Source organism: Stenella coeruleoalba (assembly GCF_951394435.1).
Source record: "Stenella coeruleoalba genome assembly, chromosome: 11".
NCBI classification, from domain to species: Eukaryota; Metazoa; Chordata; class Mammalia; order Artiodactyla; family Delphinidae; genus Stenella; species Stenella coeruleoalba.
Window position 1 is genome coordinate 87,379,917 of NC_137157.1, and position 23,276 is coordinate 87,403,192.

General features: G+C 35.9%; 1 protein-coding gene across 1 annotated transcript in view; it reads right to left on the reverse strand.

Moving 5' to 3' along the window:
- Positions 1–3,360: 3,360 nt before the first annotated feature.
- The window catches only part of PIK3C2G (phosphatidylinositol-4-phosphate 3-kinase catalytic subunit type 2 gamma), a 390,888-nt gene continuing 370,972 nt past the window's right edge, over positions 3,361–23,276 (reverse strand). Inside the window, exons 32-33 of the mRNA XM_079938052.1 lie at positions 12,290–12,415; positions 3,361–4,211 (exon numbers count right to left, since the gene is read on the reverse strand). Coding sequence (XP_079794178.1) covers positions 4,059–4,211; positions 12,290–12,415 — 279 coding nt within the window. The 3' untranslated portion in view covers positions 3,361–4,058. The remainder of the gene's footprint in view (positions 4,212–12,289; positions 12,416–23,276) is intronic.

The window sequence follows — 23,276 nt, forward strand, 5'->3', positions numbered from 1 at the left end:
ACAGATCTCTATGTTAATTTTGTATCCTGCAACTTTAGAGAATCCATTGATGAGTTCTAATAGTTTTTTGATGGTATCTTTAGGATTTTCAATATACAGTATCATCTTAACTGCAAACAGTCACAGTTTTACTTCTTTCTTTCCAATTTGGATTCCTTTTATTTCTTTGTCTTTTCTGATTAGTTGTGGCTAGGACTTCCAATATTATGTTGAATAAAATGGTGAGAATGGGCATCCTTGTCTTGTTCCTGATCTTAGAAAAAATGCTTTCAGCTTTTACTGTAATGTTGGCTGTGGGCTTGTCATATATGGTCTTTATTATGTTGAGGTATGTTTCCTCTATACCCACTTTGTTGAACGTTTTTTGTCATAAATGGATGTTGAATTGTGTCAAAAGCTTTTTCCACATCTACTGAGATGATCATATGATTTTTATTCCTCAGTTTGTTAATGTGGTGTGTACCACATTGATTGAGTTCCACTACTCTGTCTTCCAGTTCATTGATTCGTGCCTGTGTATCATGTAATCTACTGTTGATTCCTCCTAGTGTATTTTTTGTTTCAATTATGGTATTCTTCAGTTCTGTTTAGTGTTTTACATTTTCTAACTCTTTGTTGAAATTCTTACTGTGTTCATCCATTCTTCACTTGAGTTGTTTATAATCATTACCTTGAACTCTTTATTGGGTTGATTGCTTATCTCTACTTCACTTGGCTCTTCTAAGGTTTTATCTTGTTCCCTCATTTCAAAAATATTCCTCTGCCACCTCACTTTGTCTGACTCTCTGTTTTATTTCTACAGATTCGGTAAGTCAGATATATTTCCTGGTCTTGGAAAAGTGGCCTTATGTAGGAGACATCCTATTGGGTCCAGAAGCACACTCCCCTCTATCACCAGAGCTATATACTCTAGGAGTGCCCCCTGTGAGGGCTGAATGGGCCCTTCTGTTGTTGTGGGGCCACCTACTGTGAGAGTTTTTGTGGGCATGACTGGCCCCCAGCCTGGTTGGTGCCAGCTCTGCCTAGTGCAGTGGCTGCCAGCTGCTGGTGGGTGGGCCCAGGTCCTGGTGCTAATAAGCTAGAGGAAGTACTGCAAAATGGCTCTTGCCAGCACCAGTGTCCTTGTGATAGTACAAACTCTAAAAGGCTGCCACCAGCATCTATGTCCCCAGGATGAGTTCCAGTTATAGCTTGCCTTTCCAGGAGGCTCTCCAAGATCAACTGGTAGGTCTGACCTGGGATCCTTTCAAATCACTGCTTCAGCTCTAGGCCTCAGGGCATGTGAGAGTTTGTGTGGGCCCTTTAAGAGCAAAGTCTCTTTCCTACAGCCGTTCAGTTCTCCTGAATACAAGTCCTGCTGGCCTTCAAAGTCAGATGTTTTGGGGGACTCATCTTCCCAGTGCAGGGACCCTGGTCTGGGGAGCTTGATGTGGGGCTCAGACTCTTTGATCTTTGGAGGGAATGTCTACAACTGTGATTATCCTCCCACTTGTGGGTCACCTACCCATGGGTGTGGGTGTTGAGTATACTGTGTGTCCATTCCTCCTATTCATCTCATTGTGATTCCTTCTTTATATCTCTAGTTATAGATATTTTCTGCGAGTCTTCAGATTGTTCTCATGAATAGTTGCTCTGTATGTGGTTATAATTTTGGTGTGCCTGTGAGAGGAGTTGAGTTCAGAGTCTACCTACTCCACTATTTTGGCCACTCCTTGGGCTGAAGTTATAAAACTGGGAAACTGGGAATACTCAGCATACAGATGATATTTAAAGCCATCAAAATAGATGAGGTCACTAAGGAGTGAAAGCTGATGGAGAAGAGGACCAAGGAGTAAGTCCTGGACACTCCAACACTGGAGACTGTGGAAAAGGGGATCCTCCTTCACAGAAGACTGAGAAGGAGGGACTGATGTTATATAGAAGGAAAGCACAAAAGGGTGTTGTGTTCTGGAAGCCAAATGAAGAGTGTTGAGAAAGAGAGTTATTGATTGTGTCAAATACTGCTGATAGGTAAGCCCAGATCAGGGCTGGAAATTGACCTTTGGATTTAGCTATGTGGAGGTCAGAAGGGACCTTGACAAAAGCAGTTTTGTTGAAGTGTTTGGGACAAACACCTGCTTGGAATGGTCTGAGAGAAAATGAGAGGAGAGAAACTGGAGGCAGAGATTAGAGACAACAATTTTGAAGAGTTTTGCTATAAAGAAGATCAGGCCAATTGGATGAGTATTTGGAAGGGAGATGGAGGTGCCAAGAAGTTTTTTATGATGGTTGTACCATCATGTAACCATGTAACATCATGGTTGTGTGCCGAAGTGAATTATCCAGTAGAGAATAAAGAAATGATGCTTTTGAATAGAGGAGAGTTTCAGTAATGTTTGTGAGTAGGTGAGAGGGGCTGGGATCAAATGTACAAGTTGAGAGATTGGTTTTGGGTAGAAGCTTGGTCATTTTTCCACGATAGTAAGTAGGAAGGAGGAACATGGAATCTGCTGGGCAGGTAGATGTGCTAGTGGAATATGTAGAGGTTTTCTTTTGACTGATTCCAGTTTCCAAGTGAAGTAGGAAACAAAGTAATCAGCTGAGAGTGAGGATTACAGTAGAGGGTGATGAGGTTTCAGCAGAAAGAAGGGTGTGGAATCACTATCTGTTAGAAAAGGGAGAGTGAGTGGACCTGAAACATAGAACCATTGCCCAGAGCATTATGGCTTACTTGACTCACATGATCATGTGTTTGAAATAAGACTACATCAACCCATACCAGGCACTGAAATATTTTCAATGAATAAGTGTAGTCTTTTATATGTTTACATCGTTATGCAGATAACCATATAAAAAGAGCTTAAATTACTTTTTTATCGACATACAGGAAAACACTGAGTAAAGCAAGAGTTTTAATAATTTAATTGGAAGAAATTTTTAAAAAACAATTTGATTCTCTTAAAGAATGTGGCATAGTGCCTTGAGTTATACCTACTTTGCAGGTGGAAATCTGCAGGATTGTTTACTCTGGTCATGATGAATATGAAAGTAGGTTCAGAAGTAAGAAAACTTTTTGTTGTGCAGAGAATAGGTTTTGATCAGAGGGGAGAGCTGCAGAGTTTGAGATCTTTGAATTAGCGGATAATGAAGTTTAAAATGTGGTAATGCCTCTGTTTGGGTGAAATCCAGTGATGATGAATTGATTGGTGCTGAAGAGGGTGAAAAACTACAAAGTTTCTTCCAAAAATTGGATTTAAGAATTTCAGGCATTTATGTTTGTTTCTTCTGACAGAAATTAATACAGCATTCTTCTAGAGCTTACTAATCCCCTCAGTAAATAAGATTATAAGTGGATATGTAGGTATATATATTTAATTCAAATTTAAAAAATTTGTTACAGATATACTTAGGTGTTGAAGTAATTGATAAGATTTATTTATTTGCTTGTCTTTTTTTGGAAAATACATTTAAAGTATTGCTTTTAACTGTAGGCACATAAAACGTGAACACATGTTTGATTTAAAAGACCCATTAAATGTCCTTTTTTTATTTTATACATTGAATTTTACACAATCAATTGGAAAAAAGGTTCTAAGAAAACAATGAAACACAGGTAGAGAATAACTAACTATAAAAGACTGATTCTGATTTATTTTCTTTGTGTCCTTAGTACACCATCATGCTACCTTTTTTTTTTTTTTTAATTTATTTATTTTTGGCTGCGCTGGGTCTTTGTTGCTGCGAGAGGGCTTTCTCTAGTTGCTGCAAGCGGGGGCTACTCTTCATCGCGGTGTGTGGGTTTCTCATTGCGGTGGCTTCTCTTTGCGGAGCACAGGCTCCAGACACGCGGGCTTCAGTAACTGTGGCGCATGGGTTTAGTTGCTCCGTGGCATGTGGGATCTTCCCGGACCACGGATCAAACCCGTGTCCCCTGCATTGGCAGGTGGATTCTTAACCACTGCGCCGCCAGGAAGTCCCCACCATGCTATCTTTGATAACAAAAATGTCCTGATCTTGTGCTAGAGAGGCCCCAAAGTGAAAGAACTACGAGTAATGAATGCGTATGTTCATAGCAATGCTTAAATTATACTGTTTCCTAGTGGATACCATTTTTCTTCCTTGAGTGGGACACTACAGAGTTGGATATTAATTGCTCCTACAAAGGTGGTTTTGCTCTTTACAATAAGCATTAAGACATGTCCTTGGAGCTCTGTGACTTCATCATATACTACCTAAAAAGGGAGAGAATAAAAATCAGATACGCTTAAATGCATCTTTTAAAAAATACTGCTTTTAACAAAAATATTTGCACACTGATATCTTGTACCTTGGAATGGATACGTTAATGTTAGAATCTTTCATTTCTAACTCTAATTCTGAAGAGCTAAAGGTTCTGCTAACGTAAAGGAGTTTAACGACAGAATATTTCTCTAAGAAGCTTAGAATTTACTCTGATTGCATTAAAAATTGTCTATCCCAAATTTAATAAGACTGTAAATCATTCTCTAGGAATAAATTTAAATACCTGTCACCTTTCAACTGTCCTTGGATTTGTTGTGCAACATGGGACCTTGAACACTGTCTTTCTTTGTTGAAGGCTAATGAGGAAAGCAGACCAATCTCCATGATTTCCGTGTGTTAATTTAATGTAGTACAGTATTTCCTTCTACATGTGAAGCAGTCGCTCTATGGTTACTTTATTTAAAATTGTTTAATTTTTAGTTATGAAAATATATGCTCATTAACTAAAATATGGGGATGAAACAAAAAAAGAATAAAAAAGAAAGGAAAAATTTCTATTTCTACCATTAGGAGATAATCATTTTGATGTGTTTTTTGTTTTCTATATATAATTGCTTTTTAAGAATCTGAGCGGTAATTATGTTGTGTGTATAGTTTTGTGTTTTTCTCTTTTTCACTTACTAGTCAGTCATGTAACTATTTTTAAAAAAGAGAGGTGTTCAACTGTCTTTTATAACATCCAAGAAATAAGTCACAGGCATTACCACTGGGTGCCTGCAGTGGTAAAGAAGCTTTAAAAGTGTAGTACTATCAAGAAATTAGGTATACATCAAAGGAGGGGAGAGCTGTGTGTAGATCCAACATGGTTGCCAAGGAAACTCCTTATAACACATTTGGAGGAGTTTCATATGATGATACAAACATGCTTGCTTTTTACAGCTAAACTACAAGATAGACAGAAGCGTCCTCTATATATGCAAAAAAGAATCAGAGGAAACAAACTGAGAGGAAAGGCCTTGGACTCCACTGCGAGGCCTGTTCAGTGTGTATGGATGCAATTTCTAGCCCATCGTACTGCATTTGCCTACCGTTTGTGAACCCATCAATTTATCAATGAAATTCCAGTCAATATCAATCTATCTGTTAGCTGCTCAGAACAATGATTTACTTATCAAGTAAATAATAATTCAATCAAGGGAATGAGATACAATATAATATGCTAATCCAGTCTACCCTGCTTCGTGTGACATCTCCTGGCTACCGACTCTTCCAGAATCCTGCTCCCATTCCAGAAGGAGGTTACCTTTTAAATTTCTAGGAAAGCTTATTCAAATTATTCCATTTAATTTATTGAGTTCCTCTGGATAGTAAAGGATTTTAAGGGCTGCCTTAAAAATTTCAGAAGCCTACCAATGTAATTCATCTTTCATCGCAAAGGGATGCTCAGCGTGGACTCCGTGAACCACTCTTGTCTCCTGAACGCTTATCTTCCCAGGACTTCAGAGTAAGCTCCTTTCCTTTTCTCTACAGTGGTTATTTTGAACTGTCTAAATTATCCTCCATTTTCCTCCCCACAACACGTTCAGCAGATGAACTTATCTCCTATTTTACAGAGAAAGTAGACGAAAGGGCCTTCGAAGTGTTAGTGTGTGTGAAGAAAAATGGAATAATTCTAAGCATTAGGCCTTTGGAAAAGTCTGGTTTAAGAACTCTGTGAATCATATAAATTAGTGCTAAAGATGTAACTTTCTAAGAAACATATCAGTATCAATGATTCATATTTATATAAATCTGTTGTCAACTCCAGTTCTTCCTCCATTTACAGTGGGGTTACATCCTGATAAACCTATGGTAAATTGAAAATACTGTAGCCGAAAATGCATTTAATATACCTAACCCACCAAACATCATAGCTTAGCCTAACTACCTTAAACGTGCTCAGAATGTCTCATGTAATTTATTGAATACTGTACTGAAAGTGAAAAACAGAATGGTTGTCTGGGTACCAAATGGTTGTAAGCGTATTGGCTGTGATTGCGTGGCTGACTGGGAGCTGTGGCTCAGCATCAGGAAGGAGTATCCTACCTGGGAAAAGAGCAAAATTCAAAACTTGAAGTATGGTTTCTACTGAATGTATATCTCTTTTGCACCATCGTAAAGTAAAAAAAGTTTCAGGTTGAGCCATCCTAAGTTGGGGGCCATCTGAATGTGTTTTCACATTCGAATATGGTGATAATATTTACCTTCTGGCGTTGTGAGAAAGAATAAATGAGATAATGAATATAAGCCTTATTACAAAGCCTGATACACAGTAAACACTAATGAATTACAGCTGAAAAAGGTCCATCAAATACACAAAAAAAGAACAGCTGTTTCTTGGTATTTTGCCTTCCCTGACTGGAGATAACAGTTGTACACAATATTGAGTGTCCCAGGTATTTAACAAGCTGAAGTTCTTTAATAAATGACAGGAATTAATTGCCTTCCTGGTTAAAATACAAACATTTGAACTCCTAAGTTTATATTGCTTTATGGATTTTTTTCCCTGTGCTTCATTATGCAAAAGCTATTTTCCTGAAAGTGACTGAGGTTTTATAAACATGTAATCATTGTACATTATAGAAGATATATATGTATCTGTTCTAATTGCTTTACTGCATCCATAATGTTGTTTAAAAAAAATAAGTGCTTTTTTCTTCCAATGCAATGAATAATTAGTGGGTAATGCTAGAGAAGTACTCAGATGATTATATTCTTTGAGTCTTTTCACCAAATGATTTAAATGTATTCTGCCTTAACATAAACAGAACCAAAAATGCACAGCTCTTTTAATTTCGCTTTATAATACTTTTTACCCATAGGCATGTGTCAAGTCTTCATTGCCTTCTGACAAACATTGAATTTGTAGGTCTGAAATTGTCACATCAAGTAGAAAAACACTGTTTAGGGTAATTTAATTAAGTAGGATAATATCTAAGAAAGGACTACAATGTAAAACTATTATATATAGAATGGATAAACAATAAGGTCCTACTGTATAGTACAGGGGACTATATTCAATATCATGTGATAAACCATAATGGAAAAGAATATAAAAAAAAAGAATGTCTACATGTGTATAACTGAGTCACTGCTGTACAGCAGAGATTCGCAGAACATTGTAAACTGGCTATACTTCAATAGAAAAAAAGAAAGGAATACAATGTACAACATACATTGACTATAACAATATAATTCTGTTTTAAAATAGAATCTGTATTTCTAATGAATCATTAAAAAAATAATGGTTCGGGCTTCCCTGGTGGCGTGGCATGTGGGATCTTCCCGGACCGGGGCACGAACCCATGTCCCCTGCAATGGCAGGTGGACTCTCAACCACTGCGCCACCAGGGAAGCCCTGAACTATTGTTTTCGAAACAATTTTAAATGTGTTCAGTGTATAAACACTGTGTGTCCAAGCTACAAGTATGTGCAGATGGAGAAAAGTATTGCATTGATTTCTAATCAATGGGCCATGAATGTGTGAGGACTCAGAATTATTGCAAGCCGTGAGACAATTTATGGACGCAGCAAGCATCATAAAATAATCTCCACACATGTGCATTTACTACCGGTTTTTATAGTACATATAGCTTGAGATAAATAAAACACAAATTTATTTAAACTCCTGGATTGTTAGTGGCTTTTCATCATTATGTGTTTCCTTAGATACAAATGCTGAAGTACAGCATGCAGTCTGAGAAGTTTCTTGATATTGATGTAGGGGGGTCTTATGCCCAGAACGTATGGAAACTAGGGATATATAGTTGGGAGGTATATACCTCTAGCTGTTGACATCATGACAAATAATAAAATGTCAAAATATATTTCCATACTAAAGTATCTATTATTTGAATATATATAAATGTTTGATAGTTTTACATTTTATACATGTACACATAAAGTGTCATTTATAAAACTATCCCAAATATTTAATCCCACAAATCTTTTTAGAAGTAGCTAAGTTTCAAAGATACCAAGAAAGCTAAGACATTTTCCTTGTCCTCAAGAAGTTTTCAATGTACTAGAAGAAAAAAGTCTGTGTAGGAATAAATAAGAGACGGTAAATGTGGCGTAAGAGACAGGGAAGAGAGACTGGTTCACAGAGTCCATATTTGAGGTAAATCTCAAAGTTGGCAGAGAAGGGCAGGAGGGTGAACAGCTACATGAGCTCTATCACAGAGGTCACAGGGATTATTCAGGGAATGACAAGCTGTCTGATGTGACTTGAGAATATGACTAAGTATGGGGCAATGGAAGGGCATGAACAAACAAACGTTCCTTATTTTTGTCAAAGGTGCAAAAGACATTTAACATAGGAAGAATTGCTTTTTCAATAAATGGTGCTGAAATAACTGGCATTCATAGGCAAAAAAAGTGAACCTCAACCTAAACCTCACACTTTCTTCAAAAATCAACTAAAAATGAATAATGGACTTAGATGTAAAATGTAAAACTATAAAACATTTAGAAAAAATATAGGAGAAAATCTTTAGAACTTAGTGCTAGGTGAAGAGTTCTTAGACTTGCCACCAAATATGCAGTCTACAAAAGAAAAAAAAATTGATAAACTGGGTTTCATCAAAATTGAAAATTTTTACTCTGTGAAAAACCATGAGAAAAGGAGGAAAAGTCAGACTACAGACTGGGAGAAAATATTTGCAAACCACACATCTGACAAAGGACCGTTATCCATAGTATATAAAGAATCTCAAAAGCCAACAGTAAAAATGAGTAAAAATGCAAACTATCTAATTAGAAAATGAACAAAGGCATGAAGAGACATTTCATGAAAGAGGGTATGCAGATGGTAAATAAGCACACGAAGAAAATTCAGCATCATTAGCTACTAGATAAATGCAAATTAAAACCACAATGAGCTATCACTCTATACCTTTCAAAAGAACTAAAATTAAATATAGTGATAACACTAAATGCTGGCAAAGATGTAGAGAAATTGGCACAAACATTGCTGGTGGGAGTGTAAAATTGTATAGAAAAGGAGTTTGACAGTCTCTTGAAAAACTATGTACAGCATTACCATACACCCTAGTAATTACATCTTGAGCATTTGCTTAGAGAAATTACAACTTATGTTTACACAAAAACCTATATATCAATGTGCACAGCAGCTTTTTTTTTTTTTTTTTTGGCGGTACGTGGGTCTCTCACTGCTGTGGCCTCTCGCGTCGCGGAGCACAGGCTCCGGACGCGCAGGCTCAGCGGCCATGGCTCACGGGCTTAGCCGCTCCGCGGCATGTGGGATCTTCCCGGACCGGGGCACGAACCTGTGTCCCCTGCATCGGCAGGCAGACTCTCAACCACTGCGCCACCAGGGAAGCCAGCACAGCAGCTTTGTGTGCAATAGCCCCAAGCCAGAAATAACCCAGATGTCCTTTAATTGGTAAACAGTTAAAGAAACTGTCATACCTCCATGCCATGACTACTACTTAGCAGTGAAAATGAACAAACTATTCATACATGCAGCTACTTGGATGGATCTCTAGGGAACTATGGTAAGTGAAAATGTAACAAACTGTATGATTCCATTTACATAACACTTGAAATGACAAAGTTAGAGAGATAGAGAATAGATTAATAGTTGCCAGGGTTTGGGGATGGGGCGTTAGAGGGAGAAGAGTGTCTGCAGCTATAATAGGGTAGTGCCAGGAATCACCGTGATGTAATGTTCTGTACCTTGACTGTGGGGATGATCACACAAACCTACACGTGTGATACAAATGCACAGAACTAAACATGCACGCATATACATAAGAACACATGTAAAGCTGGAGAAATCGGAATAGGGACAGTGGATGGTATCAATGTCAATTTCCTGGTAGTGATATTGTCAGTAGTCAGGCAAAGTGTTACCATTGCAGGAAAGTGGTTGAAAGGTATTTGAATTCTCTATATATTATTTCTTCCAACTGCTTGTGAATCTACAATTACCTCAAAACAAAAATTTTTTTGAAAAAGTATATAAGGATGATATTGCTCCAGAGACAGCTCAGGAGAATTACTGAGTCAAATTTGAAAGGCTGTGAATGCCACACTTGGGATTTTGGATATTATTCAGTAGGCAATAAGGAACATTTGAAAAAAGTTAGGTAGGAGAATAATATGAGTAGTTTTTGACACCTTAGATAGAAATTTGAATGATTTAATTGAAAAACACAAGATAGGAGGCTCTTATATTAGCCAAAGTTGCAAGGCCTTCAAAGAAGTAGCGATGGGACCCAGAGGAGAAGACGGATTGAAGGGGCAGGTGGCTGCACAAGTAGAACTGACAAAACTTGGGGATTAACTGGACTTGTGAGTGAGGGAGAGGGTGACGTCATTAGAAAGTTTCTTCCGAGGAGATGGCAAACAGAGGAGGAAAGCCTGATTTAAAAGTGCGTAGGAGGCATCCTAAAGGGGCTCTTTAATAATCAGGTAGAAGTACAGGTTTAAAGCTTGGGAGAGAAGCCAGGGCTTGAGGAGTAAATCCAGATGCAACCTACAAGTGATAAATGAAAATCTGTAGATACATAAGATACTTCTGAGTGTGTATATCAAGAGATGAGGGTAGGTCATGGAACTCCAGCAAATAAATATTTTCAGAGGAAGAATGGCAATGAAGGAAAATGAGAGAGTGGTTAGAGAAGACAGAAGGGAATTAAGAAAAGGTAGAACTCAATGAATAAGTCCGAAAGAGAAAAACAAATACTGTATAATATTGCTTATATGTGGAATCTAGAAAAATGGTACAGATGAACTTATTTGCAACGCAGAAATAGAGACACTGATGTAGAGAACAAACATATGGACACCAAGAGGAGTAAGGACAGGTGGGTGAACTGGGAGACTGGGACTGACATGTATACACTACTATGTATAAAATAGATAGCTAATGAGAACCTACTGTATAACACAGGGAACTCTGCTCTGCTCTGTGGTGACCTAAATGGGAAGGAAATCCAAAAAATAGGGGATATATGTAATACCTATAGCTGATTCACTTTGCTGTACAGCAGAAACTAATACAACACTGTAAAGCAACTATACTCCAATAAAAATTATGTTGATTAAAAAAAGAGAAAAGGTAGAACTTAAGAAGCAAAACGGAGGTGTAAAGAAAGAGGAAGCAGTTAACAGTGCTGCTGTCTAACTGTTCTGGAGAGGCGAGCCTGATGGCTCATTGGATTGAGCAATTAGGAGTCTTTTGATGCCATTTGAATAAAACAGCATCAGTCAAGGTCAGAATCCACATTGCAAAGGATTAAAGGGTGAGAAGGAAGTGATGAACTGAGAGCAGGAAATGTGTTAATTTTGCAAAAGTTTGGAGGTGATAGCGAGGGAAAGAAAATTTGGATGCTTTAGAAAGGCTGACTTGAAGAGTTTGTTTTGTTTTTTTAAGATTTCTGAGTTGAGGATCCAGTGGATGAGACAGCCTTAAGAAAAGGTGAGCAAATAATTAAGTGAGCAAGGTACAGAGGAGATGGGAAAGGATGGAATCAAGAGAATAAATGTAGGGTTTGCCTTAGAAAGAATTAGGGGATCAGATGTTCAAATCATATACTACAAATGAATTAGAGAGCTATATATAATATAAATTACTTCAATATAATTTGTACTTCTTTATATTTTTTAGTTTTTCAAAAGAGATTTTATAAAGTTTATTGCTATACACAGGTTAGACTATGATAAAGTTATTAGGTAAGGAAAACCAGGTAAAGAAAAACTTGTTAGAGAAAATAAGGTAGAGTCAGGGATGTTAGTAGGTGAAACAAATGCTGTAAAGTCTTGGGCTCTCGCTGGAGGCTAGCCACAATTTGAAACTTGGTTCATAAGCACTTTGAAAGCAGTATCTGTATTTTCCAGTTCCTATAGCATCAAGAACTGTGATCGGCAGACAGTGGCTATTTTGGGAAATGACTTCCCTTTATGGAATAATGCTGCCAATTACTGTAAATTTTCCATATTTGGTTAAACTGAAAAATGGTAAGAAAAATAGAAAACGACTGGACAAGAGTTGACTCATACTTACAATTTCATTGTAAGTGGGGTCGGTACATTTTGGAACAGATTTTGTTTTCCTCCTCCGAACTGCACTGGGATATGATAAAAGATAAAATTCAACATGTGCACTGGGCGTGGAGCCATCTGGGAGATGCTGCAAAGGAAAACGGTTGTAAATATTAATGTGCATCACTATTATAGAAAACAAGTACACAGCTACTAAATATCTAGACCAAAGGGAGGATCAAGATTTATTACAGTCACTGTTTATCAGAAAATAAGGGAACAATCAAAAGAAATACATCATTGCTCAAAAATAATCCCAAAATACAGTTTAAAAGAGTAAAACTGTCCATCTTAAATTAAGTGTTGTGTCAGAGAACTACATTTAAAAGTCCATTAAATGTGATTGGCTCTAGCTTTTTATAGTAAAAACTAAATTTGCATTTTTTTATTGGAGTATAGTTGCTTTACAATGTTGTGTTAGTTTCTGCTGTACAGTGAAGTGAATCAGCTATACGTATATATATATCCCCTCTCTCTTGGACCTCCCTCCCACCCATCTAGGTCATCACATAGCACTGAGCTAAGCTTCCTGTGCTTTATAGCATGTTCCCACTAGCTAAATTTGCATTTTTGACAGAAATGGTCAAGAGATGAATATAACCCACAGGCAGAGACAGAAACTGAGTGCCTCAGGAGACTGTACACCACTTGAAAATAAATAATTCAAGTTTAGCACATGAGATGTAGCATTTAATGACATGTAAATGCATATTATATAATATCACATTTCCAAACAGAAAAATATCAATTAGACCTACAAGTTTAACATACTTATAAGACTTTAGAGTTATAATAATTTTATTATCTAAATTATCCTAAAATATATTGGATAATCCTTTTACAGTTGTGTTCTGTGGGGCTCCCAAAGTTGCCTAAGTTGCTGCCTGATGGGTAGATCATTGATGCCAAATGAGTAGATCTCTGGACCCCCTCTCTCTAGTTCATCCTAACACCCCTGCTCCCCTATCATGGTTTCAGAATGTCTCTCTTCCTTTTCAACTTTTTTCTTATGGATATTTTTATTTCTTAATAAAGTTGAAGAATGAGTACACTGTTTTAAAAATTTGGAAACCACTGTACTTCAGAGAAATGGGTTCTAGCTTTGTGACCAAATGGAGAACAAATTGTACTAAAAAACTGCATATCTAGTTTGATAAAATGAGAAATGCTTGTGTAATTTATATTTAAGTGGATGATTTGAAAGTCACAATTGAGGAATTAAATGGTTCTCTTGGTGAATACATTCTAACTATTAAATCAGTAATTTCCAACAAATATTTTTATATTCTGAATCACAGCGCCATTCACATGTAAACATCCAGTGACACCCCCAATGTCGTTAGCTTTAATTTTATATCTTTCTTTGGCATTCAGAAAAGCATATTGGAAAGTAAGAAAACGGGACATATATTATTAGAGGACTTTTATTCCGTTCTAATTTACATGGTAAAAATTATGTCATTAGGAAAGTCTGGCTCTTTATTATTCGCAAATTAGATAAAATACATCTGGACACACCCACATGTCAAAACGCTAAGATTGTCAAACCTGCTGCTTTAGATGGTACTCAAGGTATCCCTGTCCCACGTGAAACCCTCCCCCAGGAGGAGCTCTGAAATTTATCAATGACACAATGGAATTTTCTGTGATACAGAAAAAAACATTGCTATTAATATTTGAGAGTTGATTTGTGTGTGTGTATGTGTGTGAGAAAAATGAAGGGAGAAAAGTGTTTTTGCTCTCTGTAATTCTCTCTTCTACCATTGGGCACTGGGCTTGAGGATACCATACCTATAATCATTGTATGTTTCATCTTAGTGGTTAGAATCATGGTTCTGGAAAAGAACTTTTTGGTTGCAGTCTGGGCCTCCAAATTTCCCAGCTATGTGGCTTTTGGTAGATAACTTTTCTGTGGATCAGTTTCCTAACCTGTTAAATGAGGATAAAGGTGATACCTGTCTCAAAGCATTCAAAAAATTAAATAAACCATGTAATGTGAGTATAGTGCCTGAAATAGAGTAAGATTCAATAAATGCTTGTTACTATTTTTATTTTCTATAAATTGAACAAGAATACACTACATGCATTGATTGGACAAGATATGCCTAATGTACTATGACATTTATGAGCAGGGATTCTCAATCTTGGCACTAGTGGCATTTGGGGCCAAATGATTCTTTGTTGTAGGGGCTGTTCTGTGCATTGAGGATGTTTAACAGCATTACTGACCTCCACCTACCAGACTGCAATAGCACCATCCTCCCAGCTGTGACACCAGAAATGTCCCCAGCCATTGCTAAATGTCCCCTGGGGAGCAAAACTGACCCCAGTTGAGAACCATTGATGACTCCCAAATAAGAATCTGTAATTCATCCTTAGGATCTCAGCCTAGTGACCTGTAGAGTGTTACAAGTACCTTATACTCTAACCAAAATCTATCTTCTATCTTTCCTCACCACTCCAAAACAGATTTTTTCAACTTGTTAAAATTGCATTAAATGATACAATTTCATTTCTCCAGTGTCTCCCTTGTCATTGATTTTCAAATCCAAGTATGTACCAAGATCAATATCCTCCCTTTTTGCCCTAGTTCATCTGTCACCACAGATCTTTATTTCCTAACTTATAATTGGATTTTAATTACTTTTTTATGCTCCGGTCTTCCCACTTCATTCCTTCATTCATCCTGTATATCACTGTTGCATTTAACCTTCCTGTAAAGCTGCTTTGATCCTGTCACTTTCCTTCTCAAAACACTCAAGCAGTCCACTGAGGAATAAACTCCCAATCACAGAAGGGAAAAAGTATTTTGTATACCAGCCTTCACCAAGCACTTAGCAATTAAAGGTTTGGGCTTCTGTTTCCAATTAGTGTCTGACAAGATCCTTGAATATCCTGTTGTTTTCAGAATAATAGAACAATTTAAGTCAGGGATGCATTCGATCTGAGCAGCACACTTAGTCTGTCCTCCGCGGCTGTTAAGTGCAGACATGGATTTCTTTTTAAGAGAATCCTTTCTCCCCCTATAGCAGCTGTCTTATCAACACTTTTTCTTTTTCCTCTTCTTACTGGCACTGTATCCTGCTCCTTAAAGATCTCATCTAATTTATTAAAGAGATCACTAGGTGTCTTTTCATCAACACTTCTCATTTTACAGTTTGCCCTTATGTTTATGTGAATTAAATTTTATTTTAAAATGATTAAATAGCTCCTACTTGTCCATCTTACCCCAGAAATTTTACTCTGGTTGTGTTTTAGACCTTCACAAAAATTTAACACTTTGACTTGAAGAGTCATAAGGCTTGGGGTTACAGAGTTCTTAGTCTGAGGCTCCATCTTGAGTCTGAGGCTCAAACAATGAGAAGTTTCCTTGTGTCACCCAGAGGATGTCTTTATTCACGGTGGATTGAAGTCAGGCAGCACTACCACTTTTTTTAGAATTCTGGCTAATATTTTTACTGTGCTCAGATGATGTGAAGTCATCCAAATTTGACTTTTTTTTCTCAGACTAACTCAGAATTTTATATATTCTAGATTTCCTGTTAAAATGCTTATCGTTTTCTATGTTTAAAAATGGTTTTACATATGTGTCAGCTTCCTTATGAGATAAGAAATTATTTAAAAGGAAAATCCATGTCTTGTTCCATACTTCCCCTCCCCCCATGTTTGCTTTGGGTTTTGCTCCATTGGTTACTGTACCCTACTACCTTAACCCCACCCTCATTTCTTTGTTCCTAAGCTTTCAGTATGTTTCTGAATCTCCAATTAAAATTTTTAAATCCTCACTTGAGATTGGGCTTTCCTTTACCTTATTCGTTTCTTTCTTTTCATAGCTATGTCTTCCTTACAGCATTTTTCTCTTTTATAGGAGTCCTGTCCCTAACACAGTACTTGGCATATAGTGAATACTCAATAAACAGTTATCAAATGACTAATTAAATGAGCTATATATTCATAGTGCCTAGTTCTTTGAAAGTACTTCATAAGTATTTGCTGAATCATTATTTATAATGCAATATAAAAACCAGAAGTCTTCCTAACTTCCTAAGATTTAATTTCTCTTACCTATTGCAATATTTCTTATTGTAACCAAACAATAAAAAGCCCACTGCAGGGTAAAAAAGATGTATCTTGGGGTCTATTTCCAAGGTCTGTCCTAGGTGTTTACCTTGAACTCTAAGCTGTTCAAAGGCGTCTTTCTGCTAGAGCTGATCTTCTCAAGCACATCACTGCATCAGGAATATATGTGTTAAGTTCTGTTTGTTACATCCAATATCTTAATGCTCCACTTCGAAAACTTTGACTTTATCTCAACTCTCAGATCATGGTACACAATTAGATGCTTACTACATTTTCTTACTCCTTTTTTCTCCAACTGGAGCTAGACTGAATTTGTAACATAATTACTTGTACTCCTTCTCGGAACGAATCCTTGGTCACCATTTCTTCCACCTGGAGACTTGATCTGTAATTGCTGTCCTCTTCCTGAGACCATATTTACTCTTCTGTGATAGTCCTCTCCACCACTCCAGACTTCTCCCACTAACTCATTAAAAATCTCCTTAATAATAAGCACAGTGGGTTATTTAAATCTCCTTCTAGGAGCTAATGATGACCTGACAATTTCTTGGGGGCTTAATATATGGTGAAGTGTGAACTAAAGTCATATTTTTGTGCTACATTCCTATGCCCTCTCTCAACCTCCTATAAGTTTTCCCCTCCATGTCCTGCTTTGTGGAGTACATGGAAGAAACAGAAAGAGGTACATTCAATTTAATTGGATGAGTGCCTTATGGGGACCTTTGTGTGGAGGCAGGGAGCTGGACCCACATTAGCACCAAGCACTCCCTGCAGAGGAAATAAATATGTCTCATACACGTTTACTACTATACTATTTTTTTCCACATATCAGTAGGTGCTTTTGTTAATACAATTTTATAATTTAAAAACACTACTGCATTTATAGTTTTAAAAATTATTTTGTATTTCTTAAATTTATCAGATAGCAAAATGACTTTAATGACATCTGAGAAATCAAATTTTTTTTTCGTTTGTTTGTTTGTTTAAAGAGGTCCCTCTAGTTGAAAAGCCTTAGGATATTCTCAGCATTCACTGGTGGAAGAGACTTCTTTCTTAACTGAAGAATGAAATATAGGGGATTCTTAGCTAGGTTATTATTTTAGGTTATAAACATTATGTATATTAGTAAATCTTTATTCACAATGTTGACTTCTAAATAATATTGTTAATAATTAAATATACCAATTTTCTGCCTTCATTTCTTGCCTCACATTGCACACAGCATTTCAAATGGTTTTCAATGTTACTTTTTTTTATATCAATGAATGAAAGTATCTTGAAAATATAGTTAATTTATCAAAATTGAGGAAAAAAAAGTAAGCAGTTGTTTGTAAAGTAAATAAAACCATCTCACATTGTAGGCTATGCCAGCAACTCTTTGGTATTTTCATATGAGTATATGAGAAATATATTTATTTTTCATACATACATAGTAATAATAGCTACCACCTACTGAATATTTAACTTATTTAAAGCACTCTCTTAAAATAATCCTTGAGCCAGTATTGTCTTTATTTTATTTAAGAGGTTTTTCTATAAAGCCTATGTTCTTAACCACTACCCTATACAGACTCTCTACAAAGAATGCAAAGGAAACTGTCAGATTCAAATTAAGAGCACTTCTAGATCAAATTTTATCAGGAACGTAATGAAGGTACATGGTTTAAAAATATCAGACACTTTGGAAATGTCTGTAGATTAATTCAAAGTTTAATTTTATTTAATAGGTTATTATCTTTTTGATGAATAATTTATGAGAATTTTCCATCAGGTTTTTTTTAACTTGAATGTTTCCAATCATAGGATAATATAGGCTTTGGAAGAACTCAACCGACAATGATTAAAATATGATGGGACTATCAAAACCTGAGGTCTATGCCAGAAACAAAACAACATAATAAAAAAGCATTTTCCTCATCTATGTGCCTGCCAAATTTCAGTTCTGAAACTGAGGCTAGCCATCATGAAGAGGGTCTTTTTGTAAAATGACAATGTACAACAAAAGTACAGAAGTACAATAAAAGTGCTTCTGATATGTGGTTTGCTGTATGCTTCAGTTAAAGAAATGGTGGAATGGTCTTTCCAATCTTTCTGTGTGTTAATTTGTATAGAATGAGACGATTTAAGGTATTCATGAATTCAATTAGGATGGTCTTCTGCTTCATTTCACACCAATTTAAGCCTTTAATAGACTTTTATCATCAATAGGTGATTTCCAATAAGTTAAAAAAAAATCAACTCAAAAATCAAACTGCCATGTGTCTAGCACTTTGGATGGTCTGGGAGAGGACACAGAAAAGTGATAAAAATAGTTTCTGCTTTCAAAGAAATAAACTCTTTGGCATCATCATCTGGTGTTTATATATATATATATATATATATATATATATATATATATATTTAAATTTTAATCCTCAACCTGATGTAGTTAACAACCAGACAGAAGTCACAGTCTAGTAGATAGAATTCCTTTTCTGACTCAATACATACGGACTGAATTGCTTCTAAAAGTCCAGAATTCTAATTATGGCTCCAGAATTTACCACTGAAGTGTTTTGTTTGAAAAGTTTTTCCATTTCTTAATAACATGTAACAAGTAAGGCATTAAACCTCATTTATTTTTCACAATCTACTCAATAGCAAATACTGAAGAACTGTTTGTAAGTTAACTGGTAATTAAATTTTTTTTCTTTTTTCTTTTTTTTTTTACAATTGCACTGAACCACTCTAAATGATTGCAAATTTCCTAACCCTTAGTCTCTATCCACAAGTGCTGAGAAAACTGTACAGATAAAGAGACAGAATATGTTTTGTTACAGATGGCTGAGGAATTGTGAAGAACAGATGAAATACTGGAAGATTAGCTTTATGATATTAAATTTGATAGTATGGGAAAAAGATGGATTACAAAAAGCAGAAACTAGTAATTTAGAGGTAAAATACGAGTTTTTTACCCATATACCTCAGATATTTGTCTTGATCCTGTCCAACTAAACAGTTTTATCATGATTTAAATAAAGATATAGATATATGATGTAGAGGTGTTAATAATCTGAGTGTTATGGCCAATATGCTGGAACAGATCATCAGGACTGAGTTATGAGGGGCTGGAAGGATGAACTATATCTAACAAAGTTGATAACAATAGACTGAATGTCAGGTTCTTCTTTTGGGAAACTCACTCTGCAAATCCAGGGTATGAAATTCTTGTTGCTTTCCTTCATTGGAATATGTATTTTTCTTTTGTTGCTGAAGGGTATATTCCCTGGCTATAGAATTCTAAGTTGACAATTCTTTTCTTTCAACACTTTAATGATGTTCCACTGTCTCTCGCTTCAATTTTTCTTGCCTACATTGTTTCATTGTTCTCCTATATGCCAAGTGTTTAGCTGTTTCACTAGTTTTTCTTTGTCCTTGGTTTTTAGCAGTTTGAGAACAATATATAAATGCATGCTTTTCTTTGAGTTTTTCCTTTTGGTACTCACTAAGGTACTGAAATTTATAAATTTATGTCCTTCACTAAATTTTGGAAGTTTTTGGCCATTATTTCTTCAAATATTTTTCTGCCCCAATCTCTTTCTTCTGTCCTGGGAGTCCAGAAAAAAAAATGTGACCTACTGTTAGATCTTTGGGTATTTTCCCACAGACCCCTAAAATTCTATTCTTTTTTTCCAATCTTTTTTCTCCATGTTCTTTAAACTGGATCATTTCCCTTGATCTATCTTCCAGTTCACCAGCCCTTCCTCCCATCATCTCCATTCTTTTCCTGAGTCCCTCAAGCAAGATTTTAAATATTAGATATTTTATATTTCAGTCCTTAAAAGTACATTAGTACTTTTAAAATGAAGTTTATAATTAACTTTAATATAATTAATAGAACATTAAAATAACATAATATAACATTATATTAGTTTCAGGTGTACAACATAATGATTTGACTATGAAGTCTAGTTTACATCCATCACCACACAGAGTTCCAAATTGTTTTTCTTATGGCGAGTACTTTTAAGATCTACTCTCACCAACTTTCAAATACACAACACAGTATTGTTAACTGTAGTCAGCCTGCTGTACACTATATCCTCGTGACTTATGTATTTTACAACTGATAGATTATACTTTTTGACCACCTTTACCCATTTCACCCCTCCCCTGACCTCTGGCCATCACCAATCTGTTCTCTGTATCTATGAGCTTGGTTTCATTTTGTCTAGATTCCACATACAAGTGAAATCTAGTAGTATTTATCTTTCTCTGCCTGACTTATTTCACTAAGCATAATGCCCTTAAGGTCCATACATCCATGATGTCACTAATGACAAGATTTTCTTCTTTTTATGGATGAATAATATTCCATTGTGGGTCTATACAACATTTTCTTTATTCATTCATCTTTTGATGGACACTTAGGTTGCTTCCACACCTTGGCTATAGTAAATAATGCTGCAATAAACATGAAGGTACACATACCATTTTGAATTAGTATTTTCATTTTCTTTGAATAAATACTCAGAAGTAGAATTGCTGGATCATATGGTAGCTCTATTTTTAATTTCTTGAGGAACCTCCATACTATTTTCCATAATGGCAACACCAATTTACATTTCCACCAATAGTGTACAAGTGTTCCCTTTTCTCCACATCCTTGCCACCCTTGTATTTCTTGTCTTTTTGATAATAGCCATTCTATATGTGAAGTGATATCTCACTGTGGTTTTGATTAGCATTTTCCTGATGATTAGTGATGTGGAACATCTTTTCATGTACTTGTTGGCCATCTGGATGTTTTCTTTGGAAAAATGTCTTTTCAGATCATCTGTTCCGTTTTTAATTGACTTGTTTGGCTTCTTTGCTGAGTTGTATGACGTCTTTGTATATTTTGGATGTTAGTCCTTTACTAGATATATGATTTGTTAATACTTTCTCCCATTCAGTAAGCTGCCTTTTCATTTTGTTGATGGTTTTCTTTGTTGTGCAGAAGCTTTGTAGATTGATATAGTCCCAGTTGTTTATTTTTGCTTTTGTTGCCTTTATTTTTGGTGTCAAATCCAAAAATCATTACTAAGCTCAATGTCAGGGATCCTTTTTCCTATGTTTCTTCTAGGAGTTTTATGGTTTCAAGTCTTATATCCAAGTCCTTAATCCATTCTGACTTAATATTTGTGTATGGTATAAGATAGTGGTCCAGTTCCTTTTTTTAGCATGTGACTGTCCGGTTTCTCCAGCACCATTTATTGAAGAGACTGGTTTTCCCCATTGTATATTTTTGGCTCATTTGCCATAAATTGGTTCTTTCTCAAGATTGCTTTGGCTATTTGTCCTCTTTTGTGGTTCCATACAAATTTTAGGATCGTATGTTCTGTTTCTCTGGAAATGCCATTGGAATATTGATACGGACTGATTCAATATTGATTGAATCTGCAGATTGCTTTGGGTAGTATGGACATTTAAGCAATGTTAATTCTTCCAATCCATGAGTAGGGAATATCTTTGCATTTACTTTTGTTTGTTCAATTTATGTTGGTGTCTTATGGCTTTCTGTGTACAGGTCTTTCACCTCCTTGGTTAAATTTATTCCTAGGTATTTAATTCTTCTAAATGCAGTTATAAGTGGAATTGTTTTCTTAATTTCTCTTTCTGATTGTTCACTATTAGTGTATAGAAACGCAAGTGATTTTTATATATAGGTATTCTCTGCTTTTTTGGAAGTTTGCTTTAGGCCACTTTGCTTTTAAGAAAGACTTACATTAACACCTGTTTTTGCTAATTGAACAAAATCCGAAGAGGATTTTCACTTTTACAAGTAAAGGTGAAAAGCAAAAACAGTGTTCAGTGTTTTTTGGGGGGCAGCAAGCTGTTATAGAGGTAGCATGAACACTGAGCAGTGAGAGTGGCACTGCTAAGCTCTTTTCCCAAGAGCTACACTCAGCATCTCAGCATCAAGTCGCCATAGCTTTGAACTGTGTCTATTAGCATGTGTGCTTTATCTCGATTTATTCTGTGAATTTGTTAGCAAGATGTGGCCTAAGATAATTGCTTCTTCATTTTTGCCATTTTGGCTTACTAAAGATTTTGTAGGAATGCTCTATTTTTGGATATCGAGGGAAACATATTGATTTTGTATCTTGCAATTTTACTGAATTCATTTATTAATTCTAATCATTTTTTGTGAAGTCTTTAGGATTTTCTATACGTAATATCATGTTACCTATAAATAGGGACAGTTTTACACCTTCCTTTCCAATTTGGACGCCTTTAATATCTTTTTCTTGCCTAATTGAATAAAAGTGGTGAGAGTGGGTATCCTTGTCTTGTTCCTGATCTTTGAGGAAAAGCTTTCAATTTTTTACCATTGAGTATGATGTTAGCTGTGAGCTTGTCATACATGTCCTTTATTATGTTGAGGTACACTCCCTCTATATCCTCCCTGTTGAGAGTTTTATCATGAATGGATGTTGAGTTTTGTCAAATGTCTTTTCTGCATCTTTTGGGGTGCTCATATGACCTTTAGCCTTCATTTTGTTAATGTGATCTATCACATTGATTGTTTTCTGGATGTTGAACCCTTCGTTCACCTCTGGAATAAATCCCAGTTGATTCAGGTGTATGACTTTTTTAATGTATTGTTGAGTTCAGTTTACTAATATTTTGTTGAGGATTGCTGCATTTATGTTCATGAGGGATACTGACTTGTAATTTTCTTTTCTTGTGGTGTTCTTGTCTAGTTTTGGTATCAAGGTAATGCTGGCCTCATGAAATGAGTTCAGAAGTGTTGTCACCTCTTCCATTTTTTGTAAGAGTTTGAGAAGGATTGATAGTAATTGGTGCTAATGTTTGGTAAAATTCACCTGTGAAACTTTCTAGTCCTG